An 18537-nucleotide genomic window follows, 5' to 3' on the forward strand; every position below is an offset into this window, starting at 1 on the left:
AAAAAAAATTTGGAGTAAACATGACTCATGAAATTTAGAGACTCTCACTACATAATAAACTAAAATTTAAAGGTATTTACTTTTATGTTTCATATTGAAGGATATTATTTCATTTCTCCATCAAGCCACATTATAAGAAGTTGAGTAAACTCTTGTCGCAGTGTAATATAAATATGTAAAAAATACATCAAAAGAATGATATTGTCATTGCTGTAAGTTATAGCAGTAAAAATATTTTAATATAATTGGAAACAGTATAATTCCACCTTATATTCTGGAATCAATTATTGCCAGTTGGATGGCAATATATACACCCTGATATGATATAAATCATCTAAACAATAAAATATTCCCTATCCAACATGACAAATGAGACTCTATTTCTCTTGCCTAAAATGATACTATACATTTCTGTGTAAATTGTTTCATCTTCCATGTTGCACAATATGCACTTTAAAATCTAGTAACTTTCTAAAATTCATGTCCCCTTATTTAGTTCAGACACATTACTTTCTATAGTGTTTTGACTGCCCTTAAATTCACAGTCAATACTGCAAGTACAAGGAACAAAAGTTTTATTTAACCTGTTTGTTATGGTTCAGAATTTTCACAGCAGTAAAATGTTAAGTAATTTAATTGTTTATGAATAATGACTGTATAAAAGATGAATATTAGTCATCTTCAAAGACTATAAGGACCATATTCCTAATACTTAGCATAATTAATGCCAGGAAAATTATAGTAACTGCTGAATGATATAAAGTTAATACATGGACACTTCCCAAATTATGCTAGTTCAACTTACAAGGTTTGAACTTTACAGTGCTATGAAAGCAATGCTCATTCAGTAAAAAAACATACTTCAAATTCTGAATTTGACCTTTTCCCAGTCCAGTCACATGTCGGCAGCATGCTAATTTCTCATGATGCTAAGCAACAATGGCAAGCTGCACCTTCCAGGCAGCCACTCTATCATAAGGGTAGACATGCTGGTAAGCTGGAATGCTGAATAGGTTAGGTGTATTAAATTCATTTTTGACTTGTGACATTTTTAACTTAAAAGTGATTGAAAGAGCTCAGCACTTTCAAAAAAGAATTGCTCAGAAACTTCTTTATGGGTACATTCCCTTAGAATATCATGTTCTTACCACTTCATTCTCATGGTTTCAAAGAAATAAAGCATCACAGTATGGCTATCATTTCAATTTAAAATATCAGGTATTGAGCTCTTTAACTGAAATAAAGTTACTAACAAAAAATATTTCCCTATCTTTCACTTCTTCCCCATCCCTTTCTCTTCCTTAATTTTATCTCTATATAGGTTTCAGTGAAATATTCTAGTTGTCAAGCTGAGTGTGTGAAACTTTTAGTAACTAGATTTGCTATCACAGTGTGGAAATTTGCAACTCCACGTCTTTTCCCTCTGAATAAAGTGAGTACTTTGGAGCATGTGGTTGTAAACAACACTGACATGTATAAAAATTAAATCTAGAAAAATTGACAGGTAAATTCCTTAAAATATCAGAAAACAACATGAACACTGTCTTATGTGTCTTGTGTGAAGTATTTTTCAATTATATTAAATGGTCTCAAAAAGTGATTAAAAATACACTATAAGCTTGACAACAAAATTTTAACATTATTTACACATTTCCAGGATTCCTCTCATTAAACAATCTTAAGCAGCTAAAATAAAGCCTGACAATAAAGAGCAAGGAATCCAATCACAAACCTCCCAAAAGGAAATTTTGCAAGCTTTATGCTCCCAAGGGGTTAGTATGAATCTTATAATTAAAAATAAGATAATCACAGGCTATTTTAGAGAAGGAAACATCTGTTTAAAAAGAGAGGTGTCTTCTTGTAGGATCATGTATAGAGGATAACATTGGGGTGTAGTATCTCATACAAAAGATTACCATGGAAAAATGATTTAGGTGAGGACAACAAGGAGAATGAGGGACCTGGAAACAATGACACCTGAGATTCTCTAGCCTGACCACGCTAGAGAATATAAATTTTTGCTATACAGCTTCATAAGGCCACACCCTGGAATAGACAGGACTAGCAATAGCAATCCTTTTATCTTTTTTCCTGATTCCATTCCAGGATCAGGAAATGAAAGACAGGATGAGTTGATTTTGCTTGACATAAAGAAGAGCTGTCCATGAATGAAAGGTGCTGCCTTAGTGAGAGTAGGCTTTCATCACTGACAGTGTTCAAGGATGACATAACTTGCTACCTTTGAAAAGTTGCACAGAAGGCATTCCTGAATTAATTAAAGGAGGTGTGAAATCTCTAAATGTCTGATAAGGTCACTTTTGGTGCTATGAGTTATCCATTAATAAATGACAAGCAATCCCTTCTGCAAGTTCAGACATGCAAATTCCCAAAGAACATGCCTCAAAAGTTACAGACTAATGCAAAATTGCTCTTAAGCATTAGCTGTGCTGTGCTATACATTGACATAATTTGTTTACATCATATACATGCATAAAAATTAAGCAGACATACAAGTAAATGTTTATGTAAGTGGTAATTACAAAAATGACAGATATTCTTTTCTTATTTGACATTATCAATTTAAGAAGTATTTCTATACAAGAAAAATTTTCAAGCTATAAGTTTTGAATTAATAAACTGGAAAAAACATAGTCCTAGAGGAGAGAAAGTGCAAAATTAGAAAACATATTATTATGTCTATCTTTTGAATTACCCCAAACAGGCCGAATTTATACAGTATGCACAATCTCTTCTTGGCAAGTTTAGGGACCACATTTTATTGATGAAATAACAAAAAGAAATTTCTACAAAATACTATGCTATTTGCCATTTTCTATAAATATATTTTACATGTTAAAATAATTATAAATAGGAACATAATTAAACACAAATGCCAAGGCTAAAGGAAGACAAATCTACTTCTCTAACATTCACCATTGTTTAGTTTGAGAAAGGTCAAATTCTAAGGAAAACATAGCACATTATATGTCAATGCTTGAATTCAACTATAGTGCATTGGTTAATTCATATCTAATTGTCTTTCTCCTTTGTTCCATACTCTTTTTATCAAAACTTGCTGCTTTGAAGAAAAGATAAAAGGATTGCTAGTGCTACTCCTGTCTATTCCAGGGTTTCCTCAGAATCCAACAATACATTAACGCTAAACACTGGCCCTAAGGAACCATTTGATGTTTTAAAACAATGAATAGCAAAGCACTAGCAAACCACTTAGATGTGATTGCCCTTTCAACATTATTAACTTAGGCAAAATGACAGGCTAATTTATAGGGTTTGCAGTTTGCACCTGTCAAGAGCAGAGTCTTTACTAACACAGTTTACACTGACCAAGAGATTTGTCATCAGGCTGAGGCTGAACTTCAACCTTCTGTTGAATACACTTTAACACAAACACATGTCATCAAGGCTCATTTTGATCACGACAATCCTTTCAGAAACCACACAGTCGGCTCACCATCATGCAAGTGCTCAAACCTAAAGCTGAAGGAGGACTACATGCACCCAGAAAAGCCACATATTTTGCCATCAATCCTTCCAAGGGCCACTATTATTGTCCTTAATCTTCTATCTTTTAAGATACTCCACCTTTCCCACATTATATTTGAACACAATTTAAAAGATAATTTAAGCTATATAAATAGAATTTCACTAAATAGTGCCATAAATACCTTGTAACATCAAGAAGAACTTAAAAACATTGAGGCATTTCAACTGTCATTCTATATCTAAAACAAAGACAAACTAACTTGAATTTTTAATCCCATGAGGATAAAATTGAAATAAAATAGTTTTTTTCTATATTTGTAGTAAATAAAGTGTTCTGTATTGTAGCATACACCAATGTAGCACAACTGGCTATCTATAACATCAATGGAAAGAGACAGCTGAGCAAGAAAAATGCATGTTTTTCATACATGTTCAACTCCTACAATACATTTTTACTAAAACTGAGGATATTTTATATTGAAATTTCAGTCTTTGAGAAAGCACCCAAGTCTTCAATGAAAACCATGTAGCACGTATTTGATCACAATAAATAACAATACAACATCCCAAACCAATAATGATGTTATACAAATATGCATACTAAATGATTTTATATCAACTGTGAAGAATTATATATTCCAAATTTACTTTAAATGATCATACAGGATTTTATAGGTAAATTTCTAACAGACTGAAGTTTATCAAGCAGTCATAACTGATTCCATTTCGACGCAGTGTAGAAAGAATATAACCTGTTTGCTAGCCAAACAATTGTGAAAGCAAGCATGTTAGTTGACCTAGTAATCTGAGTCTTCATAATTTTTGAATAAAATTTTATATTAAGCTTATGTATCATTTTATATGTAGAAGGGTTCCAGAATATAAATAATTACTGATTAGAATAACATGCTAAATGTGATGTTTTATCTCTGGTCAAGCTAGGCAATGAACTCTGATCTAAAACAAGCCTAAACTAAACAATTTATTTCAAAACCTGATTTAAACTCCCCTAGCAAGTCTACTAATATATTTAACATTTTTCTCCCTGAGTATTAATATATATATAAAGAAAAATAAATTAAGATCAATAATAGTATAGACTGCTACAAGTCAAACTAGTCTAGCCTACTATTAGCTGTAAAACATATTTTTTCACTCCATCTTCTCTGTACTACCAAAAGTCTATATTCAACATTACAAGATCTAATATTTTTAACGTTCTGCTTATGAGTCAGTTCACACATACATTATCAGGACAAGGAAGTGAATAATTAAAAGCAACAAAATGATTCATTTAAAGTCTTTGTTTAAAAAATAAAGTCTTTGTTAAGTTATATCTAAGCTTGCAGACAGTATGAATTGATAAAATACAGGCATATGTTTAACCATCCCTAAAAATTAACAAATCAGCTGCAATAGGAGATGCAATTTGAACCATCGGACAAAGAAGTATAGGACACCAGAAACACTACTAATCATTATTAATTGTAATCGATTAGTTTTAGTTGGGCTTTGTTTCTTTATGACAAAGTTGCTTTTGATAAATCTTTGGTCATTTCTAAATAGCTAAAATTCATACGGTCCGCAACCGCATCCAATTTTGTCAGATAATTTGAAAGAGTCTCATTAACTTGGCACCTTAGTTATTTGTGCTTTTGACAAGCACTGCTTTAAATGAAAAAATAGAGTAACAAATGATTTTTTTCAAAAATATGCCTTAATTTTTTTTTACTGCAGAAGAGAGTTTAACACACAAACCAATAAAATAACAGAAATATAAAAAGGATGAAACATAAAAATGCAATCTAAAAATGATTGTGAAATGTCTTCACTTTTCAGTGCTTTCTAGGGAATCACTTGTTTGGGGCTGCAAGAATAACCACAGTTCCTCAGCAGCTGAAAGCCTTTCAAAGAAACAGATAGCATTGTGTATCTGAATATCACATAAAATAAAACCGTTAAAAATGCCAACTCAGCAGAGTTCTAAACACACAATTTAAAGAGGCAATAATTCGCACATTTTTTCTACTGAAAAAAATTTTAGATGTTTTTAAAATAAATCATACTTCTTACTCAAAAGTTTTTTGTAGTAATTTTCTTTTAGAAAAAGGTCAAGCTTTCTTTCATTGCTTCCACCAAAAGAAAAGGATCAGGAACAATACTTTAAAGTAGTATTTTCTTATATTTCCTGAATTTTGCTTTTAAAGCTACACATTATGACTTTTAAAGACTTTTTAAAATTCTCAAAAATATCTAGTCTTCCTAATGTAATGCAGTATATATTTTCTTAAAATACATTTCTAAAACAGTCATTTTAGAATACTCTTTCCAATTTCCTTTCTGTAATAACTGCTTACAGAAGTACAATTTGCACAAATTCAAATTTACTTTTGAATTTAAATAAAACTGAGAAAGATGCAATATCAAACATTAATATTGATACACACTAAAGTATAAAAGTCTTGATTAAAGGACTCATTTCCTGATCAATATGTTAACTCTGAATGCTTCAAATTCATCAAAAAATAATATAGAAGGTATTTCCATATTTAACACACCATCATCAATCATCAGCATATTTTAAGCCATTACGCAAAATATCATAAGAGTTTCAGATATACAAAAAATTTAAAATCCCTGTTAAACATTCAAGTTTACTTCTGCAATCACTCAGTTTTACCGTTGTGCTTTCATATCAATAATCAAATTAGCATTAACCACTTTAAGTGAACACAAACTCTAGGAAAACAAAACAATGGTAAATGTGGGCATGCCAATGTCTTTAAGTGTAAGCCAGCTTGCATTTTTTAATCCTACAGCTTTGAGGATGTCGATGCTTGGCCCCCCCATTTTGCTACAAAGTAGAGCCATGAATGAAATCCCACTTTAAGATCCTATTTTCTCTCACTTACATGTATGCTGGAGAAAGTGGAGTTGACCTGGATGTTTTAAGCACAGGAACTGGGAATTTCCAGATAGCAGGAGAGCTCGTTTTCCATTTCAATGGCATGTTGTCACCACGGTACTACAATAACAGTAAACAGCGTTTCCATAACAGACTACCAACCAGGACTTCCATTCCACACTGTACTGACACGGCAGTGGCTGCCGCGGAGAATAAGCGAATGGTTCTGCCAGTGCCCTTAAACCAATGCTTCCAATCTGCAAAATAGGACTGCAAGGTACCTCCTTTAAACTGTCCTGTCCCCTAAAGCAGTATGATGATTCTAGCATTCCAACTCAACAATAGTGCCACCTCGTTAGGAAAGCACTGACTGCAGTGTGTGTGTGTGTGTGTGTGTGTGTGTGTGTGTGTGTGTGTCTGCACTGTGTATATCACACAATGCAGTTTTATTTAATAAAAGCAGGAAGGTTTTTTTTATAAGCTTGCAATACCATTGTTTTACCTTAGCAGGGATACTGCAGCACTACTATATTCTATACCTATTAACCTGATTTCTAACCAATAGTAGCAGAAAAAAATAGATGGGTTTCATACGAAAATGAAACAACATACCTACTCAGAATACACTTGTCATCCTCTGAACATTCTTCTTTTGAGCTGCAACAATACAAATGGGATATAAACCTCAGCATAGCCTTAGGCCACAGCTAGTAGAGATCAGTGACTAAATTCAGCAGTCTGCTTTCCTCCTGTGCAAGCTCTGGCCTCACAATACAAGCATGCCATTATGGGAAAAGCCCGTTTAAAAATGCCAGTCCCTCTGTTTTCCAGTCAGAAGAAAGAAAAATGTAAGAACAAATATAAACTGCTGCAGAACTCTGCACACTCTTCTAGTAGCTTCTGATTCAAGTAGCTCTCCTCTCCCTATTTTTATTTCCAAGCCAGAATGAGTAAAATCTCATACAATTGCAACACGCTGTGGTAACACGAATATCACTCTGTCTTCTGCAGCAGAGAAGTACAGAATAGCACGCTCTTAATAGCAGTCCTCAGAGGGACGCTATCAACAATCTAATTCAATACTGCCCTCCCTTTTTCTCTCCCCTTTCCCCTCCCACTCAACCCCCGTCCTCCTCCCCCTCCCCCTCCCCACCCCTGAACAGCTCACAAATTGTCTAGAAGAGAGACCAACACTGCTGGCCAAGCAGGTGTCCAGCAGGGACCACTCCAAAGCTCAGCAGCCGTCCTGTAACCTCTCGGGATTAGCGATTGTCAAAGAGTTCCAAAAACTGAAGCTGCTGTCAAAGGCAGCTGGAGGTATTTCGTGAAAGTCATGGCAAATAAGGGTTTCATCTACATTGCTTTAAAATTCTGCTAGAAAATAGCATTGTAAATGTCCCCAAAGTGAGTGGGTGTCTTAAGTTTCTATTTAAAGCATCTAAACAAATACACAAATTTTCTATACCATTCTGAAAAAACTGAATTTAGGTTAACTTGTTATTATGTTGAACTCTTTATTTATTACTTTAAGAATTTCTCTTGTGATACAGGCAAGTCACCACCACTAAATACATACTTTCATAGCATCATTCTATTTCTACTGGAAAACAATTTTGTCAACCCCCATGAAAGGAAGCTTAGTAAAGGCAGATCACCAGTAACACTAAAGTCACTACCTTTAGAAAAATCATTTTTGTGACAAATAACTCATACTTACTTTTATTTCTCTACACAAACAATAAGCTGAAATGGCGAGCTTCTAAATATATTTGTAATGGTTGAGATTTAGTCCCTTAGAAAGACTTAGCACTTGTGTTTTGAAATCACAGAACCTATCAAAATTTTCAAACCACAGTATTTAACCTACCAGAAATATAGCATAGAAACACTAAAAAAATAAGTAACTTTCTTTTAGAACAAAGATCAATACAAGCTCATATTTCCCTACTGAACACAAACATATATGCAGCATATACGTATACGTAAGTGGAGAAAGGAAGCATACTGTGAAATTCTGACCAATAATCATGAGTTTTATAAATATTAAGCTGAAACAAGGCATCATTAGTTCGCATATAATTTTCCTTTAGCCTATCATACATAAACACCCTGAATGTGCAGGTGCACGTGCATGCACACACACACACACACACACACACACACACACAAGCCCCGCCAGAAAAATTAAATATTTCCCACTGCTTTTATTACCCACACACAAAACTGTCTCAAAGACATCTTGAAAAGAATCAGGGAAAGGAGTATTCATCAATACTTTCATAGCCTTGAAAATATACTGTATATTTAAAAGGTTTAAAAAGTACCACTAATACGAATATACTATAGTCATTATTTTACATTAGAAGATTTTATATCACAAAGCAAAAAGTTTCATGTACAATCAGCATTGCCAAATTGAAACTCAAAAAAGGAAAATTACATATATAAATATAAACATAAACATACACACACCTCTACACACAGACATACACATATATATGTATCAAGTTTGGAGCGTCTCATTCCAGATTGAGTTTCAAACAAATTTTCAAACTCTAAAGCACTTAAAAATACAAAATTTAGGACAGCTAAATATTAGCTTCAGGTGGTAAAGAGACATCCTGAAAGGAGATTCCACCACGGCCAAGCTGATAAAAATTGTACAAAGCAGTAGTGGCAAATATGACTTTACCTCCTGAGAAAAGACCCCAAAATCTATGCAAAATTATATCAAGGAAATATTTCTAGTTTGTCTATGGAGATTTCTCAAAATTTCTTAGCAGAAAATGGTGCTTTCCAAAATTCTATGACAGTTACCCTCACATGGCTGGCTGAAAAACCTACTATTTAAAGATTCTTACATTATTATTATTATTCTGTGGACAATCCACTGATTGAAAAAAGCCCAACTATTTTTGGTCTAGTCTCATGAGGCTCCCAAAATAGCAAACCAAAATCATTAAAGTTCAGCCTAGATTTCTCATAGGCTTAGACTAATTCTTGTTTTGTGGCACTACAATAATTCTAATGTTTGTTTAAAGTGAAAAGAAAATAAGATTGCTTTCCTCCTCTCTATACTCGGCATCCTTTAAAACCCAAAAGCATTGTAACCGATGGCAAACATTTATTTATATTCAGTTCTTACTTTTGCTTTAATAAAGTACTAAGTCATTGGTAATTATCTCTCATGAGCAAATAACTGTTATGCCAGAGGCTTTAAAAATAATTCCCTTAAGTAGAAATATAGCTCATGAATTATATTTTATACTTTTAATTTTCTTAATAACACCATTCCCCGTACATCTTTTAGAAATAAACTTCAACCAGGTAAAATCACCCCAATTACAAATTAGCAGTATCCAAGCTAATCAGATTTTCCTACCCCGGCAAAGTCTCTATTAGTAACTATACAGGGTAATTATAATTAGCATTATGCTCCAGAACTAAAAATGTTTACATCTTCAGAAAGAAAGGGAGAAGACTATTAAATACATATTTTTAAATATAATTTTACAAGGCTTCGTGTCTATTCAATATTGAGACTGATAAATGTCAAAAGCCCTCAGTTACATCACAGAAAACACTGATTTCAATCACGGAAATGTGGTTTCTGTTAGGGACCATCACCTCCAACAAGATTGAGGACAATGTACATGAAAGATCTTCAAAGCATTTTATGAACAGTAACTAATCAATGAAAAATACCTGTGAAATGCACATCTTACAGATAATAAACAACAGGCAATGATGGTTCTTAGCCAATGCTATGGAAAGTGTCCTTCTTGGCCCAATTTTGCAACACAGAATTCCCTAGCTCCTAATGTAAAAAGAGAATATTTTTAGAACTTTCAGTACTCTTAGAAATAATCTTGCCCAGAGGCCTGGGACATAGCTCGCAGGCATAAGCACCTGCCTGGCAAGCATGAGGTACTCAATTTGAATCCTGGTACAAAAAGGAGAAGGAGGAGGAGGAAAAGGAGGAGGAAGAGGAGTGGTGAGGAGGGGGGAGGTGGAAGAAGGGGAGGGGAAGAGGGAAGGAGGAGGAAAAGGTACAAAAAGAAGAAGGAGGAGGAGGAGGAGGAGGAGGAGGAGGAAGAGGACAAGGAGGAGAAATAATACTGTCCAGTACCTTCATTATATGATGAGAAACATGAAACTCAAAGAAGTCAATTCATCTGGTGTTACAGTGATGGCTGGCATCAGAATTGTTCTCAATCTTCTAGTCTAGGAGTCCAGATCTAGAACCCATTTGTTCCCTTTCCAATCGGACCATTCCACATGGTGCATGTTTCTATCTGAAGTAGACTACATTCTATAAATGTTCCAAAACCTTCTAAAGAAATAAGGACTCTCTTAACAAAGGTACACCGAAAAAAAGAAGTGGAAAAGAAACAGCAACAATTAGAAGCTGTACATGAGATAATATTTACAAAATGCTAATTCCAGAAAATGTTTAAGAATGATTAGGGAGAAAAAGGTAAGTCCAATTTAAATTAGCTATGGTATGGGGGAAAGTGCAAAATGCAACTAGCAGGCTGATATTCTTTTCTCAAGGTACATAAAGCTAAATAACTTTGTCGTAAAATTTAATTTATTCTTCCGATAAGATTTTTGTCACGAGGGCTGGCCAAATAGCTCAGCGGATTAAAGTGCCTGTAAGCAGGTGCAGGGAACAGGGGTTCAATCCCCCTGTCTGCAGTGCTGGCCTGGGCCCCGGGGCACACTGGGAAGGCAATTGAGACTGGGCATGGTAGCTGGTGAGGCATGCCTGCAATCCCAGCTCTTGGGAGGCTGTAAACAGGTAGATCACTATTGAGTCCAATCTAATAGTGTGCCTCTGAACACCTTGTATACTCTTCCCTAAAATATACCAAAAAAAAGATTTTTGTCACCTCATTAAATGAATTGATCAATAATATATTCTCTACCTAATTTCTCTACATTTTCATGATATGTCCTAAGAACATTTTCCTTGTAAGTGTTGGTTAATCCTATGATAGGTACAGCTAAAGACTACAAGTATTAGCCACTGTTGGTGTGTGAGCAGACACTATAGAAACTCTTCAGTCCTTACAATGTCTCTTTAGACCCTAATTTAGAATACTAATGTCATTCATGTTGCCCAGACAAGATTACAAATCATGTCAGACTGTGTGCTCTATTTGTGTTCTACCAAGTAGCAAAAGTATGTGGATGACAACCAAGAGGGACTAATGTTTTAAAGCATGCAAAAAATATGGATGGCAGAGGAAAAATTTTAATATCTTAAGTGTATCTTCTCACAGGAAATACGGCTGTTGCCATTTGTGGCTCAATACATTTGTGTGTCTATACACATATGGCTATATATTTATATAAATTTTGGCTATATATGCATACATATGTAAACCTCATTATTTCTTTATGTGAAGTTGAATATAATATATACTTATAATTTCCTACTAGATATTCATATGTGCAGCCTGGCTACAATCAGAATGGAAAATCCCACATTTCTCAAAGCGAATTACATTGGAAAGTTCTATCTGGGAAATTTCCTTACACAGAATTCTGTGGATCCTTATGGTCACAGAAAAGTTCTTTGAAGATATACACTAATATAGTTATGACTATGATTAGACTGATAAGAGTTCCTATCAATCTTTTATAATACAAACAAGTACAAGGACACAATTGTGCAGGTACATAACTAATGCACATGCAGGCAGAATTCCCGGTATCAGTATCATCCATGACTCAAAGGGCAGGATTCTTCACAGTGTTAATGGTTCCAGAGGCTAGGAAGTGTACTAAGCTGTTAATTGGTAGTATAGCAGGAGGAAGAGCTCACACACTGAAACATTAGAAAACAGTGGGAAGTAACCAAAGAAGACAAGGAAAGCAATGACTAACTGCTACGGTAAAGGGAAGCCAGAATGGTAGTGACTCCTGATACATTGTAACATTTTTTAATTTTCTTTTTGTATAGTCAGGTAAAAGAAGTTATGGTGCTAAGGTGGTGGTTAGAAGTGAGCAGAAATATAGAAGACTAGACAGCAGCAGATAACAAAGGTTTAGTGGTTGGGGCCCCAAGGGTCCAATCATTCTTACAACCCTTCTGCCCTTGAATGCTTCAATATACTCTGCTCTGTTTAAAACTGCCTTAAATTTCAAAACCAAGTGTTTGTATTGTGCTTGAGTAGAAGTGGAAATCAATGATATTCTAAACATACACTATTTTCAAAACTGATTTATACCACCACTTAAAAATTTTTGAAATAAAAAGCAATATAGAAGATAGTTGATAATCATCAAATAAAGAAAACGTACCTAATGTTCCAGGAAGAGGCTGTGCTACTGCAACACCCTGTGCAATAGCCATGTTATATCAGATACCCTCCCCAAATTACTTCCTGTCCTTCAAGAAGGAACCCCTCAGTCTTCATATTTTACCAATTCAACAGTATTCTGAACACATTGGGAAACACTCAATAAGAATTTGTTGAGTAAACTGAAAGAGAAGTTTAGAAGTGCATGTGTTGTTAAATCAGAATTATATATTGAAGCCAGTGTTCTGGAATTTAAAAAAAAAAAACGTTAAATCTCTTATTACTAAAAGTAGAGTTTGGGTAAGAGAAATAGTTATTAACTTGAAAACTTTATACTACAAATTCTTTAAAGTGAATACAGCACAAAAAAGCACATAAACACAAGGAATTTGTTTAGAATAGGTATATGTCAAAGAAAAACTTCCAGAATATATTCTTACTTAACTAAAATAAACTTCTCTAATGAAATTTCTCTCACTTCAAATAATAACAATATATACATTAGGTCTCTCTCAGCAACACTGTAAGTACCTCCTTAGATTACTTTGATTCAACAAAATAGAAAGCCACTGTAAGCTTTTTGGAAATGTAAATTAAACCAGAACCTGTTTTCAAACTCGGTTTCATTGTTATGTTTATCGTTTTCATCTTTAAAGAAAAAAGAATCAAAGAAACAAATAAAAAATAAAAACTCACTTAAAATGTACAATGCAGGCTGGGGGTGTATCTCAGTAGTAGAGAGATTGCATAGCAGCATGCAGGAGGCCCTGGTTTAATACCTAGCACAGCCAATTAATCAATCAGTCAATAAATAAATAAATGTATGGCATACCTGAAGGTACAGGAATGTATGGCGCTATTAAACAAAATACAGTGAAAGCTTTTCAAATACTTTCATTACACTGTTTTAATGTTGATAGCATCAAATATAGAAGCAAGACTGCCGGAGCTACATGAAGATAACATGACTCATCTTTATACAGTATGTATAGATAGATCCTGTATTATTTTGCTAAGAGTAACCAATTTATATTATTACTTATTTATCATTATTGAAAGACCTTTAATAATAAGCACAACACATACCAAATCTTAAATGAGATACCAAAAAAATTTGTTGTTCTACACTGTTTTATAAGCAGACATAAGAATTTTCTTACAGATCTTTGCAATAGTACTTTGATCAATCTTTGAATTTCAATTGAAAAAATAATGCTACAAACCTGTAAGACATAAATTTCAATCTAAAGAGTTATTATATACACATGTGAACTATCAGCACTATAGCTAAAAATAAGATTAAACAATTACTCTGTTATCCAGTCTCTTCAACTATCCTTTAGGAAGTCTCGATTACAGGATATTTACAGTGTAACCATAATAGTTTTTGGATAACCAGCGCAAATACTTTAATAGAAAGCTAATCATGATGATTCATTGAAAATATGAAATACTATTTAAATTTTTCCATAAAAAGGCCCCTTTATATTTGATTGCTTTAACAGGATTCTACCATCTCCTAGGCCTAAATAATTAAAACTTTACCTTTCTTGTACATGTATTATAGAAAGCATTAGGTGTTTAAAAATAGAAGTTTTCACTGTGTGCTGAATGAGAAAGTTTTACACTTCAAAAATAGCCCAATCTCAAAGTTGAACCTGTGACCCATTACCATAATGTGAAACCCAACAGTTTATCTTATGGGTGTAGTTTTGAGATTTGCTTACTATGGTGCTACCGGAGAGACTCAGCAATGAGGCAAATATTTTTCTTTTCATGACTATTTCCAGATCGTTCTCTTTTTATTCTAATTTGGAATTGTTTTCTTTAGTGATCTCAAGTTCTCTGAAATAAGAAGTGGTTGTGCTGAAAGATGTCAAATATATGACAGTAAGTTTAAATTACAGAAACTAGCTGAAAAGTGTATAATTTAAAGGTCCTACACCTGCAAACAACAATTTCATTAAAAATCATATGATGCAACACGTCATAAGCACACGCCATAAAAGATGTTCATGTGTTATGATCTATCCACAGCACTGTTTTGTTATCATGTCTAACTTTATTATTTGTATACACTGGTTACACAATGAGGGGGAGGTGAGCCATTTCTTTTCCTTTATCTCATACAATGTTATCAAGTTTAGTAAAAGCTATTTTTTTTTTGCAGTACTGGGGATTAAACTCAGGACCTTCTGCTTGCCAGGCAAGCACTTATTCTACTGAGCCCTGGCCACTGTAAAAGCTATTTTGAATAAAAACAAAAAAAAAATTGTCTTCTATGTTGAATTGTATTCTCAGGTTTAAACTAGAGGTCTCTTAAATTAAGTTTCCCAACTGCCTTTCCAAGTTGATCAACTTCAGATAATATGTTCAGAGCTACTTGTGTCTTTAAAACCAAATATATGTTTTAAGTAATCATTTATTTCTATGGATTTCTGCAATCACATAACATTTAAGTGAAATATATTTTGCTTTCAGCTAGTACATATTTATCCATTCACTCATTATTTGGCTTAATCGAAGTCAAAGACATTGTTGGGCCTTTTTATGAGTATCCCACAAATTTTGACTAAATTCCTACGACACTGTTCAGACATTAAACAAAATATTTATGCTTGGGAATTTCTGGAAATGCCAGTTTTTGAGACTTAGATTTGTAAAGTACAGAGCAACAAAAATCTCTATTCGTAAATCTGTGAGGCAATAGCAAGACTGAATTTAAAATACTATAAAAACAGAAAAGGCATTAGCAAATGCATTTATTAATTAGGACCAGGCTTTCTCACTCGTTGACTAAAATGCATTTTTTTTCAATTGATGCCTACTTAGTATATTAGCTATTACGGATAGTGGTATGCAGACTCCTTGGCTACAAAAATCAATCAATTCACTATGCCTACTACAAATACCTAGACAGTAAGTACACACTAGTTAGTTCAAATATCAATTTACTGAAAATTTATGACTGGTAGATGTATCCAATATAAAAAACCCATGTATAACCTTGGCAACAGGGCCCTCAGTCTAATCAGGCAGGCTAGATACTCAGAAATGAAAATAAACAAGAACAAATACATTGATACACTAAAGTTTTAACAATAGAGAACCACGGCTAGCTTAATTTTTAGAAATTAATTTAAAATAAAAAACTAAGACTTAGCTATCAAAGTTTCAAAATTTTTTTTTCATTTTGATGCAAATTTATCTGTTCTTTCCAATCTTAAAACAAAATCAAAAGCCGGGAGTGGTGGTGCACGCCTGAAATCCCAGCATTCAGGACGTTAAGATAGGAGGATAGCTGTGAGTTGAAAACCACCCTGAGCTACAAAGTGAGTTCAGGGCCAGCCTTAACTGCATAGTAAGACACTGTCTCCAAAAAAAAGTTTAAAATGCGCACAAGCCTTTCTAAAATACAAGTTTCCAAAGTGTACAATAGACACTGCAATCTATTTCAGAAGATATACATGCAAAAATGTGTGCAAACAATAGTTATCATTCCCCACCTGTGCCCCTTAGTGCCCACTGCCTGACTTGATACACTTCAGCATGAAACACAGATGTTGCTGAAAGAAGAGAGGCTCTTTTCTTGAATCTAAAAGAATCAAGAGTGAAAGGCAAAAGTTTTCTACCTCTAAGGCAGATGCTCTCAAACACTCATGTGTTAAGAATCACCTGGAATGAGTCAAAGTAGAAATCTGGAGGTAAGGACTTGCACTCTGCATTTGAAACAAGTACTTCGCTGATTTATCATGCTAGGTTTACTAAACTTGAAGAAGCATTGCTTTATGGGTAAGCTTGCTAAGCTCTACTCAAGACACCCCAGACAGTGTTCTTTATTCTAGAAACATTGTGTTTTCTTTATCAGTTCCTGGTCCTCCTTAGTACAGAAGCATTGCCTGTTCAACACCAGGTGTCAAATGGAACTGTCCATAGCCATTATCTTGCCCTCCCACACTCTAAATCCTTTGAGGTCTGGGAGAGTCTGAAAGCAACAGTGTCTAGCTGCCAGACAGACTTGCACAGAGGCAGAGTGGAAAATTCTGAAGCATTGGAGTTAGAAAACAAATTCAGTAAAAATTGCGTGGATTGATCAATACAGATTGAAAATTTAAAAACTCTGAAACCTTTTCCACAAGGAAGAATGCAAATGAGGCCAGAGCGAGGCACTTACGGGCCAGGTGCAACTCTGTCACTAATTAGTTTGATGCCTCCCAGTGCATCTTTCCTCATTGTAAATTAGAGAAATGCTATTTTCCTTGTTCCTCTCACCGCAATGTTATGAAAACCAAACGCACTTGTGTTGGTGAAAGCACACTGGAAAACATAAGCATAATGCAATAATGTGTGGTGCTTTTAATAAATTTCTTAATAAACACAACATCCCAGACATCACTGAAACTTTAATAACTGAATGTCTTATATTATCTCAGGGTCTCTCATGAAAATAAATTCACATTGGAAAAAATGTAGAGAAAGATGCAGACCCTTGGACATACCCTGAAGTTGATTTTTTGAACATATCCTTGAAATCGGCTTGTTTTAAAGACAATTGCCTCCGTCTCCTGAAAGAGGAGTGCAAAAAAAAAAAAATCTGGTTAATAGTGACTTTATTGTATTTAGCTCAAATTTTTCAAAGCATGCTTTAAAAGTATTGTAGCTATAAATTAATAAATCATATTTATATATCTTGAATAGTTAAGGTCACACAGAACAATTTAAAACTATGTAAATTAATTTTTTAAAACCTTAACCAGTCATAAAATTCTACTTGTTTTTAGAAGCTCTCTTAATGTCTCAGAAACTCTAGAATAAAAACTGACATTAAGCACGACATTTATTTGCAGCTGACCTATAAACTAGTTAAACACGGACGCAAGGAAACATTTTGCCAGAAAATATATGCTTGGTCCTTGGAATGATTTGTCATTTTTTAGCATTTTAAGCTTAAAGGTCAATTCTTTGCTGATATACTACTTTGCCATAAAACCCTGATTGTAAATGACACACACTACAAGCTCTAAGAGAACAGATGGCTAATGTTCCTCTTGGTTCATTTCCTACCAATTTTCTTATTTTCATACTCCTAATTAATAAAAACATATAAACAAACGTAGTGTCTCCTAATCAGAAGATTTTGTTTTTGCAAAATTCCGTCATATATTTAGCTCCTTTGATTAAGTAAACAAAGAGCAATGTTAGATATACTTGTGTTGCCGCCTCAGGAATGCAGTTTGAGAAACTGCTCCTACTACTATAGGAGCACTGCAGTATACGGTGTTGATAATCAACACTAAATGACAGTAAGCCGACACACGTGTAATGAGCTCTAACACAATATTTAATTTATTGATATTTAATTCATTTATGTCATTATTAGCTTAAAGAAAATAAATGTTAACCTTACTGAATGTTGTTTGTTTGTTTTTTAAAGAATGGTCAGTTTTTTCTGGGTCATCTCATATGTACTATTGCATTATTAAAGTCAGAACTAAATCAAAGTCATAGTCTATTAGTATCTTTAGAAAGCCCTTGATTAAAACCTTATCCAAAATGTTCTTAAATCTAATAACTTCCTGTGAAGAAAGACAGGTGGCAAGCATTTTCTTGCTTAGGATGATAAATTCAAACAGAATCTCCATAATGACAGTACTATTCGAAGTGTACTTTTAAAATGCTATACATATAAATATTATTTTTGAATAATAACAAGTAGCAATAGGTTAATTTCACACTTTTTATGTTTTAGCACAAGCCCCATCAAGCAAATAACAATTATATTATTTCTTTGCTTAGCAATACATTAAATATCTTTAAATA

The 18537-nt window shown here is 33.8% G+C and overlaps 1 protein-coding gene across 3 annotated transcripts in view; it reads right to left on the minus strand.

Annotated features, from left to right (window-relative positions):
* Klhl13 (kelch like family member 13) overlaps window positions 1-18537 on the minus strand; it is a 260780-nt gene that overhangs the window by 78530 nt on the left and 163713 nt on the right. The window contains exons 2-3 of one of the 3 annotated variants that reach the window (XM_023706031.1): window positions 7022-7066; window positions 6417-6529 (exon numbers count right to left, since the gene is read on the minus strand). The exons of 1 other annotated variant lie outside the window; for it this stretch is intronic. In XM_023706031.1, the coding sequence (XP_023561799.1) occupies window positions 6417-6514 (98 nt within the window). In that variant the 5' untranslated portion in view covers window positions 6515-6529; window positions 7022-7066. Of the gene's footprint in view, window positions 1-6416; window positions 6530-7021; window positions 7102-18537 lie in introns of those variants that run through there. One more of the 3 variants, XM_004645683.2, reaches the window with a different exon arrangement.

The sequence above is a fragment of the Octodon degus genome, unplaced genomic scaffold (genome assembly GCF_000260255.1).
Source record: "Octodon degus isolate 3935 unplaced genomic scaffold, OctDeg1.0 scaffold00236, whole genome shotgun sequence".
In the NCBI taxonomy this organism is placed as follows: Eukaryota; Metazoa; Chordata; class Mammalia; order Rodentia; family Octodontidae; genus Octodon; species Octodon degus.